Source organism: Archocentrus centrarchus, chromosome 22 (assembly GCF_007364275.1).
Source record: "Archocentrus centrarchus isolate MPI-CPG fArcCen1 chromosome 22, fArcCen1, whole genome shotgun sequence".
Lineage (NCBI taxonomy): Eukaryota > Metazoa > Chordata > Actinopteri > Cichliformes > Cichlidae > Archocentrus > Archocentrus centrarchus.
The window spans coordinates 23,146,842-23,165,014 of record NC_044367.1 but is presented as its reverse complement, the minus strand read 5'-3'; the positions used below and the strand labels follow the sequence as shown (position 1 = coordinate 23,165,014).

The 18,173-nt window shown below is 39.2% G+C and overlaps 1 protein-coding gene across 2 annotated transcripts in view; it reads right to left on the bottom strand.

The window, feature by feature from the left end:
* rbks (ribokinase) overlaps positions 1-18,173 on the bottom strand; it is a 65,961-nt gene that overhangs the window by 14,930 nt on the left and 32,858 nt on the right. For both annotated transcript variants that reach the window (XM_030718722.1, XM_030718723.1), the window contains exons 7-8: positions 12,416-12,507; positions 453-641 (exon numbers count right to left, since the gene is read on the bottom strand). In XM_030718722.1, coding sequence (XP_030574582.1) covers positions 453-641; positions 12,416-12,507 — 281 coding nt within the window. The remainder of the gene's footprint in view (positions 1-452; positions 642-12,415; positions 12,508-18,173) is intronic.

Sequence of the window (18,173 nt, the reverse complement as noted above, 5' to 3'; positions counted from 1 at the left end):
TAAGTGGTAATTTCAGTAGATTGCTGCAAGTCAGAAAAAAAAAAACATTGCAGGGGATGCTAAATAAAACTGAAGTAGAGTTGGGCAATTGAAACCAACTATTCAATATGCTCTATATGGGTTTTTTTTTCAATTTTTAATAGGCTTTTTAGTAGTTTTGGACCCTAGTCATTTACTAGCATACCTAACCGTAGCATCTCTATGAATTTGTGCACCTGTGGTGCTGTGCAGAGGTTATAAATTATTATTTTTAAAAGTATTGTTTTACACAACAAGCGAGTGTGGCAGAGTACAGGGATGACTATACTGGCAATCACCAATGTTGATGAAAACTTTGAATATATCACCCAGCTCGAGTATAGTGGGAGAATGAGCTGAATATACTGGGGTTTTTGGACTGACTTTAATTCCCAACTCTAGTCAGGGACTTGGAGAGTATATGTCATTCTTACTGTTGTGTCCACTGCTGTGACTGTGGGAGCTGGAACATGTTTTGATGTAGACTCCCCCGCCTTGAGCACCACGCAGCCTTGGGGTCCCAAGGTGATGATTACTGACCCGCAGCCTCGCTTCAGCAGCTCCTGACCAGCCCGATGTGCCTCCTCCACACTGGCTACTGAAGAGCCGGTGAGCAGCTCTGCCTGAAAGGAGGAAACAAAGCATGAGGTGACACTGTTTATTCAACATTTTCTTCTAAATCAGCCTTTTCCTTTCATTGTCAGGGAGCCAAGCTAATCAGAGGTTAGGAATTAAAATTAAAGATAGAGTAAAACCAGGACTGGGGTGGGATACTGGGAACTGTATTATGGAAATTCCCTATGGCATAAGCCCAGTACCACAGACTGATTATCAAAGCTTCATTTTCTGCCTTTTTATAAAGAAAATGTTTGTTTTGTCTCTTTAATGAACACAATTATCACAACAATTTATGTCCAAGGATCTGTAATTAGTAGTCTATTTCTTGCTTGCTAAAGCTAACTGTTCTGTGTTAACAGCTCTGGTATGAGTCAGCAGTTAATTACACACTGTGGTCAGACAGACTCATAAAACACATTCAGTCTGTTAAGGATTTGCTGGATCCGTCAGCAGTCTGCAGGCCAAACATTTTCAAAGAGTAGATGCTCTGACTATGCTGCTTCATCTGGCTCCAAAATGACTAAACAGTGACAAAGCAGGACTCGACAGCTGATGTTTGAGAAACATCAAGGAAACTCAGAAACACAGCAGTTCTTTCAAGATTAGTTACAGGATTTATCTCTGGAGGCTGAAAAACACACCATGCAGTATTTTTTTTGTGTGTGTGTATTTATGTGTACAGCATAATTAAAAAGAATTAGACTTTCCTTGGGGCAGCATGGTGGGGCAGCATGGTGGGGCAGCGGTTAGGACTATTGCCTCACACTAAGAAGGTCCTGGGTTTGAATCCACCACTGGGACCTTTCCGTGTGGAGTTTGCATATTCTCCCTATGTCTGCGTGGGTTTTCTCCAGGTACTCTGGGTTCCTCCCACAGTCCAAAGACATGCAGTTAATGGGGTTAGGCTAATTGGTGATTCTAAATTGGCCATAGGTGTGAATGTGAGTGTGAATGATTGTCTGTCTCTCTATGTTGACAGGCTGGAGGAAGTGTTATCGCATGGGCACGTATGGCTGCCAGTTGAACCAAGTCACTAGTCTTTATTGATGATGTGACTGCTGATAGATGCAGCACGATGAATTCTGAAGTATACAGGGCTATACTCTCTGCTCAGATTCATGCAAATATTGCAAAACTGCTCGGACAGTGCTTCAAAGTGCAAATAAATAATGACTCAAAGCATATTGCAAAAGCAGCCCAAGAGTTTCTCAAGGCAAAGAAATGAGATATTCTTCAATGACCAAGTCAGTCACCTGTTCTCAGCCTAACAGAACATCAGTTATTGAAGACAAAACTGAAAGCAGAGAGAGACCCACAAACAAGCAGCAGCAGAAGATGTAAAGGCCTGGCAGAGCAAATTGCTGTAATCCCTAAACAGTTGATGTAATTTTTTTTTGTAAAACCCCCAAATAAAGTTCAAAGTCTGCATTTTAAGCCCATATTGATTGTTTGATTTAAAATTCACCATGTTAATGTACAGATAAATATTTAACTTACTTCCATCAATACGGTAAAAAAAAGATCAAAGCTAAATTTAAGCAGTAATGATATATATATATATATATATATATATATATATATATATATATATATATATATATATATATATATATATATATATATTCTGCCATTGGGAAGTTTTATTCTTGAAAATGTTTAATACCATAAATTTGTCAATCTACTTTTCCTACAACTTTTATATTTTTTGTATGTGTGTATGTACATTTTTGAATATGAAGGCTTTGATTTTATTGTAATTTTCCTCTCCTGAGCACCACATTTCAATGTTTTGGAGAAAACCATGGCTAAGAGACCCCGAGGAGCAAGATGCACTTACTGCAGAAGTCTTTTGTGTATTTCTGCATAAAATATTACAAATATTACACATCTACAAACAAAGTTGTTTAAGATTTTGTAGCATGGAAGCAACAAGGGAAGGAAATGGAAAACAGTCAAACTATGATAATTTATCATAATTTGTTATTGATCAGTGTTATGCAGTCATCGTATTAAATAACTCTCACATACCTTATGTTTTAAAATGTCTTTTTTCTAGTAGTACTGAAACAAAGAACTTGCCTTGTTTTGTAAGATATAAAAGACGAGGATTGTGTAATTTTTATTTCTACATTTTAATTCCTTTTGAACAAAAATAATTAAAAACCATAATTAATTACGTCAAAATATTTCAGAATTTCTGCTATAGATAAAGGAAATAATAAATAAACACAAACAGAGCAATTAAAAAGTGTTACTGTATAAATTATAATGGGGTCATAAATGAACACACTCGCTCATTTTAGTCGCTAAAGTTGCTCGGCCGCTTGAGGGTTTAAAACCAGTGTAAATTTGAGTGCAGGCTTTCACTCCTGTTTCAGCTCTTATATGCAGCAGCATACACACTGAGAGAGCCCCCACGTTCGACACACACACACACACACACACACACACACACACACACACACACACACACACACACACACACACACACACACAGTAAAGCTAACATTGCCCTAACATTACTCAATTTAAGGTTACTTCCTTCTTCATTGTACAGTTTAAAAAGCAAAGGAATTTGTAACTTATGATATTTGTGTATATTTAGTCAAACTGACTCACTTGGCTTCTTTTTTTTCTCTACTTTTTTCTGATTTATACATACTTCCCTTCTGTTGTTCATTTGCCTTGTTTGGTCTGTTACAAAAACATTTTAAGAATGCATTTCACTAGTTAGACATTAATACATATTTTTGAGTGAGGCAGCAGTGTGAAGGCAGCCAACGCCAACAGACTCAACAAGCTTATCAGGAAAGCAGCGCCTGTCCTGGGAATAGAGATGAAGTCTTTCATGGAAAATTTGGAGCGGAAGCTGCTGAAGAAAATATTCAGTGTTAAGAGCAGACTATGGAGGTGGATGACAGAACGCCATAAGAGGTCTTTTCTACTGGTGACCCTGTAGAAAGGTTAGGTGAAAAAGCAGAAACAGAGATAATGAAATATGAATTAAAAAATCATTAAATATATAATAACAATATTAATAATTATTATTATTGTAACTTTTTGTGTTATCTTCAGTATCAGTGTCATGTGTAGCACTTTATTTTAATGCTCTTAATGTTGAGCTTGCTAATTTTTTAAAACCTATTTTACTTTAAAAAATTGTTTCAAATGAACACATTTTGTTTGCTAAAAACCCACTATAAAAAATTTTAGTTCAATACTGAATGTGTAATAATATAATAAAAAGAGATTTAATTAGTTTTTCTAATAAATTTTGAGATTAAACATATGTTTTGGTTTACAAAGGTAAGTAAAACTTAACTAAAAAACAAAACTAGGTGTGAAAGCCATCGTCATTTACTGAAATAAAAATAAAACAACTTAAAAAAAAAATTAAAACAAGCTTAAACAATATTATGTATATCAAATAAAATATTAGTGTTTTGTGGGAGTCTGTGAGTCAAGTGTCTTAAAAAAAAGGTGTTTGTATTGTAATACCTATTCAAAACTAAAAAATATTTAGCTATATTAAAATTACACAAACACCAAAACTATTATGGAAACGAATAAAAACTGAGCATTTTTCAAAAATACAAGCTAAATAAAAATGGTGAAACTCACTGTAGAAACCAAATGCAATCAAACTGAAACTGAAGATGGGAACAGAAATAATAACAAATGAAAAATACAATAACTGCTGAAACTCCCCTTTAACTTTCTCCTGCATTCAGAGCCAGAGGTGACCGTATTTGGACGTGGGTGTGGCGTTATCAGCGAGCTTCATCCACAAACTGCATGGCTAAATTGTACACAGATACCTGTTAATTAGTGCTAATTAAATCTTCACTCATCAAACCTGGAGCACAGACCACTGGATCAGTGCTGGATGACACAGTAAACCATAACAGCTGCAGTAATAATGCTCCAAAAGGCAACAACACCACAAACACAGTTGAGAGGTCCAGTTTAATGACTCAAATTAGACTTAGCAAAGCCTAGCAGGCAGCGATAGCCTATACCTGCTAATTGGGCCTCATCAGTATGCAACCAGATGAGTTATATGAAAATGTACCTACTCCACAAAAGAGGAACCCTTCCATGAAGATCAAATCTGTTTTTGTATCAGGGTGTAAACATGTTTATTTATTCTGTAATGTTGGGCAAGTTAACATGTGAATCTATGGGAACTGACTTGTTTTTGGAGCCAGCCTGAAGTGGCCATTAGAGGAAGTGCAGTTTTGGCCTCTTCCGTGTTATCTTAATTTTTCCCGACACTAGGCATAGTGAATAGGTCCTAAACCCGTGAGAACTAACAAGCAAATAGGAGAAGAAATGGAAGTTTTAAGTCGAAACGTTTTGCTGAAAAGTTTGAGATTCCCAAGTCTTGGTACAGTCAAAATGCAGTCAAAACTGGTTGGCTTCAGGGCAACTGGTTATGTGTTTCCCAAACAGAGGTGGTGCTGGAGCACTAAACAAACCACTTCACTGCTTTTATTAACGTGTGTATGAGATCCATGTCAGATCTGAAAGGCGAAATTTGGCTCAGGAGGTCCTCAGGTGGACATCAAAGATAATTCCCCTCACTATAAAGCACTTCAGCATAGTATGTGGGCTGGGGATCAAAGAGGGCCTGCACTTTGTCATCCTTAAGCCTCCTTTCACTCACCCCTCCTACCCCTGAGCGTGCTACAGTGAGACCACACACACACACACACACACACACACACACACACACACACACACACACACACACACACACACACACACACACACACCCATGCAGAATGTGTGTCAGCTCTAACCCTGCACGGCAGGGTCAAGATGTCCCTGATAGCGGTGTTGAATAGGGGATTGAGGATCCAAACCTCCCCACCCGCCCCCACTGCTTTTGTGATCTGTCAGAGTTAACAATGACCTTGGACAGTTCAAAAATAAACCACAGAGTGTATCGGTGCTTTTAGAGCCCGCAGCCACCCCGGTGCTGTCGGATGCCAAAAGAGAAAAAGAGCTGTTTTGTTAGTCATCAGCTTCACACCAGGGCAGGGAATCAATCTACCTCCCTCTGCGCACAAGGATATGAGAGAGTTGAATTACATCTCTCTCGCTATGTGTGTGTACTTACCATATACACAAACACAGGCACACACACACACACACGCGTGCACTCAGTGAGCACCTATTCTTTAAAGCATATGCAGGATAAATTTGTTGACAAGGTGGGTGTATTTGCAAGAAAGTATATGTTCAGGCGTAAAGGTGAAAAATGTGCTCGAGTAATTTCATATATTTAGATTTTTCTTTTCGCTGTCCAGCGTCAGTTTTACCATATAAACTATTTCTCCTAACAGGCAATATTTATCACTCTTAGAAATAAGCAGTTATGATTTATCTTGGTATATTTCAAAGCTTTTCTAAAAAGATAAATCTTTCACATTTCTATGTTTCCTCACATTCTCAAATTTCTTATAAAAAGACATTTTAAAAATCTAATTCTTTCATTTAACTGATGCTGCGGCTGCGTATTATATCCACAGTGAGGAAAAATAAAATAAAAATCACAAGAATGAGACACTAAAGTCAAAATCTGGGGATTTGGGACTTTTTTAACTTCCGTAGAAGGTCTAATTTTAAGAGGAATGGAATAAAAATGTTGGAAATACACATTTATGTGTTTATTCTGTTTTTGTGTGTTGGGTATTTACACAAAGCAGTGCATCTTTCATATATAAAAACTGTAGAAAACTTTAACAGACCAATAATAATTGTCTCCTGCTGATGAAATGCTGTAATGATTTCTCTTACTTCACACTTTTCTAATAAAAAAATTAAATAAATAAAATTTAAAGTGAGTCATAAAACTCTAATAACCCTTACATACACTAAACTTTCCAGCTTTATTCATTTTTAATACAAAGTGAGTTTCTTCATTCAGGGCCTGATGGAATATTTTATTCCTAAAAAAAAAAAGATTATATTTTTATTTTATTTTTTTACATTATTTTCTGATTTGTGGAGAAATGTAAAATAAAGATATCTGAAATCTTCTTTTTAAAAACCCTTTGACTCCAAAATTAAACCAGAATTTTAAATCTGCCTTTATGCAATGCCCAGATTTAAGCACTACAAAAGTATGTAAATGGGCTCATATTTAATCAATATAAATAAATAATAATTGTTGACTCTAAAAGAAAAGAGTTATATTTTAATACTGCAGTGTAACTGATTGTAACTGAGCATCATAAGTAAATCTACAGTGGGGAAAAAAGTAACTGAAACCTTGTATACTGAGGTAATTAGCAGAACTGTAGAAATCAAGACTAAAACTCACAGCATGATAATTTAACCTAAAAAAAAACTTTTTAGATGTCACGAGATTTAACACCTGCTCCAGTTCTACATGTGAGTATTTGTGCAGCAACTACAATCAATACTCACAGAAAGAACAGTATTTTCTAGTAACAAAAACATTTATACAGATTAAGATATTTTTAGAACATGACATCCAAAAAATACAAAATAAATCAGTTTCTATTAAGTTAAAAAAAACAAAAAAACAGTTGGTTTAGTTAGATTAAAAAACTTTAGAAAAACAAGAGATTATGATATTAAGCTGAACTAGTTATTTCCTTTGGTCAGACTTGTTTCCTTTTACATGCTGTCAGCATAAAGGCTTCTTAATTTAACATGGAGCTCTTATGGCTGCATCTGTTGAAGCCATTTTGAAACCAGTGTCAGCCTTCGAGATAGCCCCAGTCACAGAATATAAAGCAAACAAAGTTTACAAGACTTAAATACCAATCCCGGTCATGGCTACAGAAGTTATAAATACCATCGGGTTTCTGTTTGAAAACATTTGGTTGCATTGGCACTGATCATAAGGAGAAAAAAATGTAAACTAAATGGTGCTTTTGAATCTTCTCAGTTTATGGAGATCTCTTTGTTGAGTGAAGCCCTGTCTCAGGTTTGCACCTACTTTATTAAAAGTAAAACAAGACAAAACTACAGAGTAAAACTGAGGCTTACAGGCAACCAGTCTAAACACAGATAGGGTCATTGTTCTAATACCAAGGTTTATCTAATACAACTAAACGTAGCACAAAAAGTAAGGACATCTGTGTTTCGACAATTTTTTCTTAGTTGTTACAATGTTTCTTGGCAATAAATCTTACATCATTGAAAGCCTGTTCACATCCCCTTAAATTGTGCCACATTTGTAAGGAAAATGCATTTGTTGGTTGAGCAGCAGAGTTGAGTGTGTGGGACGTACGCATGAAGATCTTCTCTGCCGATGCCAAACAGCTTATTCTGCTACTGATAGCGCGGGGTTTATCAGACTACCTCCAGAATTTTGGAGTGGAGAAGATAGAATAGTCTGCCCGTAGTCCTGACCTCAACCCCACTCAACACTTGTGGGATTCGTGCCAGAGTGACCAACATAACCACACTGGCTGTCTTGCAACAAACGCTGGTTGAAGAATGGGATGCCGTCCCACAGCAGTGTGTGACCAAGCCCCTGTTTGTTAAATAAATAAATAAAGTGTTAAATAGTATGTCTTGTTTCTTCAGACTTCAATCATCCAATCCAATAAACAAGAACAACCTGTTCTTCATGGGTGCAACCCACATACTCAACTTTGCTCCTCAGCCAACAAAAGCAGTTTTCCTTACAAATGTGGAACCATGTAAGGGGAAATAAACAGGCTTTCCAGTTGTAAAAGATTTATTGCCAAAGGATCAGCCAAACACAAATTTCCTTACTTTTTGTGCTAATTTATCTAACCAACATTTCCATCCTAGTGCATATGACTACTTTAATTAACCCCGACTTAGAAGAAGTTATAAAGCATTATGAAAATAATAATAACTATAAATAATAACTATGTTGTCTTCTTTAAAGTGCTCTATAAATAAAGTAGGATTGGATAACCAAAACACTGCCAAAAAAATATATAATGATAAGACTAGATTTCAGTATGTTTTGACTATAAAGCAAAAACACTATTCCTTGTTTCTTTTCTTGTGAGTTTGACTCCTACCCACATCAGGAGTACCTGCTTTGTTTTCATTACTGTTCATGTTTCTTTTTGTTGCACAAGTTTAGCCTCTTGTTAAATGATGAATATTGACCCTATTTCTGGGTGCTGGCAGGTCCTGTGTTAGGTCAGGTTCTTGTAGGGCTGTGCAGTTAATCAAATTTTGATTTTTGATTTCAGCTCCAAACAATCACAAAAATAAGTGTAATCAACAAAAAACAATTATTATTAAAATGATTTTGTCACATTATGCTCTGCAAGTATGCTCTTAGTCCTGATATATTCTGCAGCGTTGAGTCTTTGCGGGATGTAGCCTACGTAAGTGGCAAGCAACGCTGTCGGTGCTTACGCTTGTGCCGGTGCATTATATGTTAATTACCATTAATTATCGAGCAGAAAATCTACGCCATAACCAGACTATTCATGTGTAACAGTTCTTTAGGATAAAAAAAAATAATAATAAAAAAATCACGATGTATTCTACAGCCCATGAACTCAAAATGACCTTGACACCAAAGTTTGAATGCTTCAGCAAAGAATCACTCTCAGGACATTTCTAGTGCAAGTAATCCAAACCTCACAGCAACACAGTAATGACCTCATGTTGGGGATAGGATAATCTCAGATGTTCTCTTTGCTAAAGTTTGGTCCCTTTTCAGTGTCTTGCTCCTGCCATTTGATGGCATTTGTTGCTGCCCGTCGGGGACCCTCAACATCTACCATTGTTGACAGCAGTTTAACCCTGATCCTACATCTGCCATGTGCTACTGTGTTTATATTAGCCTAACCACAGCTCTGTAGCTAGCCACCAGGTGTAAACTAGCTGCTCTTTACTAGCCCTCCAAAAGTGGCTGGTAATTAGTTTCTCCTCTTTGTTTTCATCCAAAATTATAGCAGAGCTGTTTGTTTTCATATCACATTTTTAAATGCTTTTGCTCCTGTATCAATGACTTGTCCCTTGGCGGGATATTTTAGTGTTCTTTCCACCCCTGCACACTGCATAATATAAAATGTGATTGTACCTCAATGACGTGAAAAAGAGAGAAGACATGTAGCTCTTTCGTCAACTCTCCCTTTCATGTTCCCACACCTGGGTACAGTGCCTCATCGCCTTGCATCACCACATCAAATACCAGCTTCTAGCCAAACTCACATAGACTTCAGCCCTGAGGGGGTGACTGACTCAGTCACAGAACACATCTGCCCTCTTGTTTTTATTACCATTCCCATCTATCCCTGCCCCCTGTCGCTCATCTGTCATCACGTGGCAGTCGAGACGCAAGCCGCCATGACAGAGTTTTTACCGTAAAAGGGTGGAGACATAATTTTTCTTCATACCAGAGAGTGTCCATGTACAGCTAATGGCTGCTGTGAGGTTACTAATGTGCCAGCAGGGGACATGACCTGGGAGTTACTGTGGAAAGGTGTGTGTATGTGTGGGAGTTCATATCATCTCAAACTTGTCATCCTTTCCTTTCTGTTGCTGACTGGCCTGACAATCATCAGTTAACTGACTGCTTTCAGAGGTGAGGCCAACACAAGTTAACCAATTACATTAGTTTGTGGGGTCACAGCTTATAGGTTAAAATGCCTTAATGAAACTATAGATTGTAGTGTATGGATAGAGCTTTCAGGTACAAAAAGCGAAGCCTTACATTCTTTCTAATAGCCAGCAGGGGCCAACTCCTCTGGTTGCCAAAAGATGTCTGATTGTACAAAAGTCTATGAGAATATGACCCTACTTCTCACTTCTACAACCTCAGTAATTTATTTTCTGATGAGTATACAGTCTCATTTACTAGTTTCAAATCTTATAATACATCCATCCATTTTATTCCGCTTATCCTTTTCAGGGTTGCGGGGGAGGCTGGAGCCTATCCCAGCGATCATAGGGCGAGAGGCAGGGTACACCCTGTACAGGTCGCCAGCCTGTCACAGGGCTAACACAAAGAGACAGTTAGCTCTAACTTAGCTAGTTGTGCTTGTTTGCTGATGATGTTGCTATGAATATACTGTTTATTATCTATTATGTACTGTATGTCATGTAAATTGTACATCAACCATAAATATATATTGTACGTATGCCTCATGAACCCAGTGAGGCAACAGTGTTACCCACCACGCCACTGTGCTTCCATATTATAAAACGTGATGTTTATTTAATAAATTATGGTCTCAGTTAAGAACAAACAGAGCAAATAAGTATGATTTAGGGGAAAATATACAGAAATTACAGGGGACAAGTTAGACTCACTAGCCACTTTTGTTAGGGAAACCTTGCTAGTACTGGATTGGACCCCCTTTTGCCTTTAGAACTGCCTTAATTCTTTGTGGCAAAGATTCAAAAAGGTGCTGTAAACATTTTTGAATCCATATTGACATGATAGATTGCAGATTTGTCAGCTGCACATCTATGATGTGACTCTCTTGTTCCGCTGCATCCCAAAGGTGGTCTACTGCATTGAGATCTGGTGACTGTGGAGGCCATCTGACTACAGTGAACTCACTGTTATGTTCAAGAAACCAGTTTGAGATGATCTGAGCTTTGTGATGTGTTGCTGGATGCAGAAGATGGGTACACTGATCATGAAGAGATGGACATGGTCAGCAACAATACACATGTAGGCTGTGACATTTAAACCATGCTCAGCTGATGCTAAGGGGCCCAACGTGTGTCAAATATTCCCCAAACCATTACTCCAACACCACCAACCATTGATACAAGGTAGGATAGAGCCACCTTTCCGTACCACCTGAATGTAGCAGCACAAATTGAGACTCATCAGACCAGACCAAAGTTTTTCCAGTCTTCCTTAATTTTGGAGAGCTCACATGAACTGTAGCCTCAGTTTCCTGTTCTTAGCTGACAGGAATGGCATCTGGTGTGGTCTTCTGCTGCTTCAAGCTGGGATGTGCTGTCAATTCAGAGATGCTCTTCTTCATAAGTTGGTTGTGATGAGTGATAACTTTAGCCTTCTTATCAACTCGAAGCAACTTGGCCATTCTGCTAATGCATGGTGATTAGTCGACTATGGATTTATGACAGGACACACTCCATTTTTCACACTTGCTTCGAGAACCAGATCTTGCAAACCACAACAGAAACTTCTGATTCGGGGCTCAGGGTAGCCACTTTGAGACACAGGCTGCTGTAGCTGCTACCTGGAGTGGCTGAACTGGACCACTCTACTGCATTTGTGCTGTTGGTGCCTTTTTAATGCTGTTATCTGACTAGCATTGCTGTACAGCTAATTGTAGCCTAGTTTTTCAGTTTTTCTTTGCTGCTGTGTAAAATTCAGAACCAATTTTTCCCAAACTGTAACAATTTTGATGGTAAGGAACCTTTTTTAACCTAGTTTTGTTATTTTGTGTCTCATTTAGCCAATTATAATAAGCATTTCGGTTATCAAATAGTCAAAAATACAAGGAAAATACATAGATTAGTGAAATATGGGTCATAATGTCAATGCCTTAACTATACAGTCTTACCTATACTCATGCATAGTCAGCCACCAAAGGCCAATTTTAATCCAGGAAACACTATCAAATGCAGATGTGCAATAGAAGAAGAGAAAGCCAGTCAATTCAGTATGCTTTATTTTGTTGTGTATGACTAGTTTCAGCTTCCTCTTGGCCTTGTAGCCGTGAGTGTGTGCATGAGTGAGGAAGGCAGAATTATTGTGTGAGGAAGCATAAATGCTGTGAGAAATACTGTGAGCTCTGTGTGTGTGTGTGTGATTCATCACCTCAGACTCATTACAGCAAAACACGTCGGAGACTCTGTAGAAATCTGGATCCAAGTCAGGAATGGCCGGCGCTGGGTTGAATATTGTCTTTACTGCAACAAGAAACCATGCAGTGATCTGTGTTATTGACCTCCGTGTCAAATGTCAGCATCTACAGAATAACATGCAATCATTAACAAGGCAGAAAAATATAATTGTTCTTCATAATAGACCCTATTATAGCTGTCAGCTTGCTTTCAAAAAGATACGGTTTTTCATAAAGTACCTCGGTGACACATTTTACAATTGTGTGGTGTTTCTTTTCCATTTCTGAGCCTCACTGCCAAGATCTGGCAATGCCTTAATTAAACTTTCAATGGGAACAAAGGCTAGCAGGCTACCGCTGGGGATTGCGCTCGCAAGCAAAGCTCAAGTGGATCAGCTTCTATAAAAAGACACCTTTTAAACAATTAAATTAGCATTCTCTGGGAAAAAAAAAAAGAAACCTCAGTGAAAAGACCTTATATCCTGTAGAATTTCATGTTACGCCCTAAACTGCAGTTCCAGGAATGCATGGATGGAACGCATTCAACACGAGACACACATTGAACCCCATATATGTGTGTCAGTGTGTGTGGGTGAGATGAGTTGTGACCCTTTGAGTGTGTTAAGGAGCACGAGAGATGGAGAGAGCGAGAGTGTTTTTGTCAGGAGTAATCCGCTGTACGTGTTGCACATCACTGTCTGATGCATATTCATGAGCAGGGAGCATTAATGCATCTAATACCGTGATTTCTGTGTATGTGCCGGGATAAGCCCAGCTTGACGAAGCGATTAATTCCGATATCTCTGTGTACAAAATAAAGCCTCATGCAAGCGTGTGCGTCTGAGGGAAATATATGTTCAGCGTTGGTGACATCAAAGTCTGTTGTGCTAATGTGTGTGCCTAGTTGCTGCTTCTGTGTGTGTTTGCGTGGGCACATAAGAGAGCAGCTGCGTGGGTTTGCGCAGGGCTTTGGCCACCTGGCGCTTTGAGGTGGATGCTGGGCTGCTCGCGAGTAAAAGTGGAAATAATGTCTCCATCTCTTTTTCAACTCACTCATACTGTACTGTAAGTATACCCATGTGAGCCAAGGCCATGTCACAGATAAGAGACATCGGGCTCTTTGCAACTCTTCTTCTCTCTTTTCTCTATCTCTCAACTGAATTGCACCTCAGCTTCCATGAATTTGGTTTCCAAGATAAGTGCGAGATTTGCGCCTCCATTTGCATTATAGGAAGCAGCCTGTCAGCTGTCAGCAGAGAAATTTTAAATAGATTTCTTTTGATAATCATTGCTCAAAGGTTTCTGAAACTTTGGGTGTTATGTCTAACAACAAACTGAAACACTAAGACAAGACAATGATACTTTCCATGTCAGTCTAATTCACTCAGAAACACTCCATTCCTGTTCCTACAGATACAGGAAAGTACTTCTTAATGCTAATTACTGGCCCTCAAGGTCAAGGTCAAGTTTTCTGATTTAATTTTGGTTGATCACTCGTTCAAGGTCATTTTCCTGTGCACCACAGGCAGCTGAAGTGCGTCTGCATCTGTGATGGGTGTTGGATCTCCTCCCGTATGTCAAAACAATGATTCCTCACCTTGATTTTAATTTTTAAGAAGTGGATGAAAACACAGGGAGGCAAACTTGAGCAGCGCGATGTGTGGTGAGTGAAGACTGTTCCTGCATGCAAAAAAAACTCCCCGGCACGCACCACAGATCAGATCATTTGGGCTGAATTTTCTCCTTCAGACTCCTCAGAGGTTACAGTAGAAGCACATGTTGACAGTCTCAACCCAGGGAATGAATTCACAGTGCACAAGCCCATGAAAAAGGCTCTTAGTCTCACTCCTCACCTGATGCGCTGCCTTCAGGTTTGGGAAGTGTGGACTGTTCAGCTCAAAACTGCTGGGTCAAGGCCACCACCAGCTTTCCGCACCAGCGATGATCACCACACTAAATTCAGGTCAGTTTGAAAAAGAAGTTCATGTTCACCCTCTGTGCAAAGTTTAGGCCCATGGAGAAATTGCTGTGTGCACGTTGTCAGACGTCAGATTCGAAAGTCCAAGAAGCGACTGAAAATAGCAACCGTCAAAGCTGCCTGGACAAACCACAGAAAGTGATCTTAAATCAGTAAACTTTAAATCAGGTAACTTTTTGTTCACACCTCATATGCTCCACAGCAGTCAAGGTATTCACATATTTACACTGTTTCGTCAAGATTTTATGGGGCAGTATAAAGAAATTTATTTAGAACTCATGTTTCAGCCATAAACTGTACATAAAAGACGGAAATAGCTTCCGGGTCTCACCCCAGGGGATGACTTCACAGTACTCTTGCAAGTCTGAAAAGGTCTGAAAAGTCAAGGCAATGAGGAAGTGCCCCAAACCTGCATTTATTGTAATGGCCAGCAGGGGGCGACTCCTGTGGTTGCAAAAAGATGTCTAGTTCTATGAAAGCCTATGAGAAGATAATTCTCACATGATTTATGACCTCACTAAACACTTTAGTGATGACTTTATGATCTCAATTGCTAGTTTTATTGAATACAAGATGATGCTAATTTAGTAAATTATGGTCCAGTGTAGTGTAAAAAGGATAATACAACAGGGTATGACTACTTTGTGATTTACAAGCATGCTTTGTCCCTTGTTTTCTCAGTCAGATCCATCCCTCTTTAGTCACATCTGGTGTCAAAACTCCATGATGGCAGTGGCCAAAATGCTCAAGGAGCCCACAAACCACTGGGTGACAACAAGGAAAATACATCCTTCATCTTTTGCATACAGCGTATGGTTTTAAACAGTTTCCATTTTGTTAATTTTAATTTAAACCAATGAAATAAAACCTTTTCATCTAAATTTTCTCCACTATCTAACAAAATTGTGCAAAACAATCTTGAAAGCATCCATATTTACACCTATTTGTTTACATTATAACACATTAAATTCATTTCCCTCCCACTCTCTTTTACAACTCGCTCTGTCTCCCATCACATTTTTTTTTAGTGCTCCCCAGAAATTCACATGCACATGGAGCACGTGCCTGCAATTAGGCACAGCAACACGAAACCCTTTGCTAATTATGGTATGTAAAACTTGATTATCCTGTTAATTGGAGTAAGTGTCACAATATATGTGGAGTACTTGAGCGGCATTAACAGCCCGCCTTTAGTCACAACATGAAGTGAAGCACTAACCTTGTGCTGTATGCTGTGTAAACAGGATAAATGGAGAAAGTATCACTGAATCATGTAGGATTACTCACTGCTGTTGTCTTACTCGGGCTATTGTCAATAATCATATTATTATTTGCAGCCAGAACAGCTAGAAAGCACAAAGTCTTCTTCGTCGCTGCATTCCTCATGAAGTATACATGCAATAAGCAATTTGAAGACTGCTGAGAATAAAAGCTTCTCTATATGCAGCCTGAGTGACATCTCTAATACACTGATGCACAAGGAAGTGGCCCCGCTGATGCCACATAAACCGGTGTGTCTGTCTCAGGTTGCTTTGTTTTGCTCTCCAGATGTTAGTGAAACCACACAAACATACACACACATGCTCACAGCTGCTGGGACAGATGTGGTAACACAGGGATGCATGAATACTGAGTCATGTCTGACAGAAAACCGTGTGTGTGTGTGTGTGTGTGTGTGTGTGTGTGTGTGTATCATGACTTCAGGGTTTTTATGCTCGCAGGTTCAAAGTCTGGTCGCACATGTGGCAGCTAAGAGAGCAGCTGGAGCCGCTTCAGACAGTTTGAGAATACAGGAAAGGTGGACGGAAAAACAAAAGCAGAGAGAAAACAGTCAGACAGAGATCACTCACACAATCTGACATGCATGCACGTGTGTGCGCACACACACACACACATATGCACACATGCACACACACACACACACACACACAAAAAGAAATGAGTCACCAGCAAGTGTGTGAAAGGGCTTTAAGAGGCTCTAATTGCATCTGGTGAGAAATAAAATAGCAGCTTCTTGCTCAGATAAGGAAGAGGGGGAGGAAGATGGGTGAAAACGGAAGAAGAAAGCAGCAGTGGAAATGCACTACTCCTACCATTTCCTCCCTTCTAAGAACTAATTTATTGCCATTAACTTCTCAATATTAAATGTTAGATAGCAATAAATTACAACTACACACATTTTCCCCTTAAATAAAAAGAAAATCTTCTTTTCAGGTTATCTTAACAAGTGTTTCTGAGCACTGGCATCCACTGTATGTGTGGCTCCACTTGATGGTGACATTTGCGTAATTTGAGCGGCGCTTCACCCCCGCCGCCAAACCCATTAACACCCAGTCTCTCCAGAGAACTCCATTTACGCAATACTCCGGCGCGGCAACGTTGAGGTGGCATCTTTGCCAAGCATCTTCACTCGCCCTGCCTCTCTTCTGGCGCCACATGCCGAGCCTAATCCTGTGGTACGGTCCATACACCGAGGAAGGGGGGCTCAGGGAGAGAGGGTGGTGCTCGGCGAGGCCATCTGGGTATCCCATCTGCAACACGGCGATGGCTGCGACTCGTTCGTACTGGCAGCCTGCAGCGAGCGATTATGGACGACAGGCCCTAATGACAGGAGCGAGAGGCTCCCCAGACGTCTCGGATGACGCGGACCGCTGCTAATAATAGGATGCTGTTAAAGATGATTAGCTCAGTAACCTGGTTATGAAAGAAAGGTGGAGGGAGGAAGGGACAGAGGGAGGGTGGTGGTCTAAAATAGGGCTTTGTTGGTGCTAGACTGCACAAATCCTGTGCTAGAAATGTGTGTACGGATGCGATAGTGAAAAGACTACTTCTGTCAAATTCTCATGCTTAACTTGATAAAGTGATAAAAGTCAGTGGGAAGCCTCTTTCTAAGGAAAGATTGTGAGATACAAACAGCAAAGTCACATGACAGATTTAGAAGGATTTTAGCTGTCTCTACTCTGTTTTTCTAGCCTACAAAGAAGGCATTGTGCAACAGATTATCAAACCAACCGATGATCTAAAAGCATACACAGGACACCACATTTAAAGCAAGATTTTGTAACTGTGCTCTGCAGTAATTACTTGATCTTCATAATTCAGTTGCTTTAGAGTCCCCTTAAAGAATGGGGAACCACATTCTTTAGCAACCACATGCAAAGGCAAAAATGTTTGTTTCAAAAGGAAGCCCTTGAGAATGGGGCAAAAAGTCATTGTAGAAAGAGCTGAAAAAAAAGTGGACAGTAAAATTGTTTTGGTTGCAGTGTTCTCCTCCACATTTCTGATATCATAAATGTGTAAAAGAGGGGATTTCATATACTATCCAAAAGGCCAAAGCACAGTGATAGAGAGGGAGTAGAAAGGAAAGAAATAACAGACATGTCTTCTGGTTAGTTCAAATGTGAGGTCCATTTTGTTTTTTTGTTTTTTTGATAAAATATAAAGTTATTACAAGTGATTATCTGCCATAAAGCCAGCAAACATGCACATTAGAATCAGTGATATCTGTAGCTCTGGCATTAGCTAAATAAATGTTATATTTCCATCTATCATGCACGCATCCATACATTCATCTTCTCAAATTCTGGGTCACAAGCCGGGCGGGGGAGCATGAACAGGAGCATGTTTTTCCTTTGTGTTGCATCACTGAAAGTATCTGGGAACCAGCTGATGTAGTTTTAAAGTCAAACACTGTTCTTGTGCAACAGTTTGGGGTCTCTGTCATATTTTTGTGGTCATAATGCTCCAAATCGTTT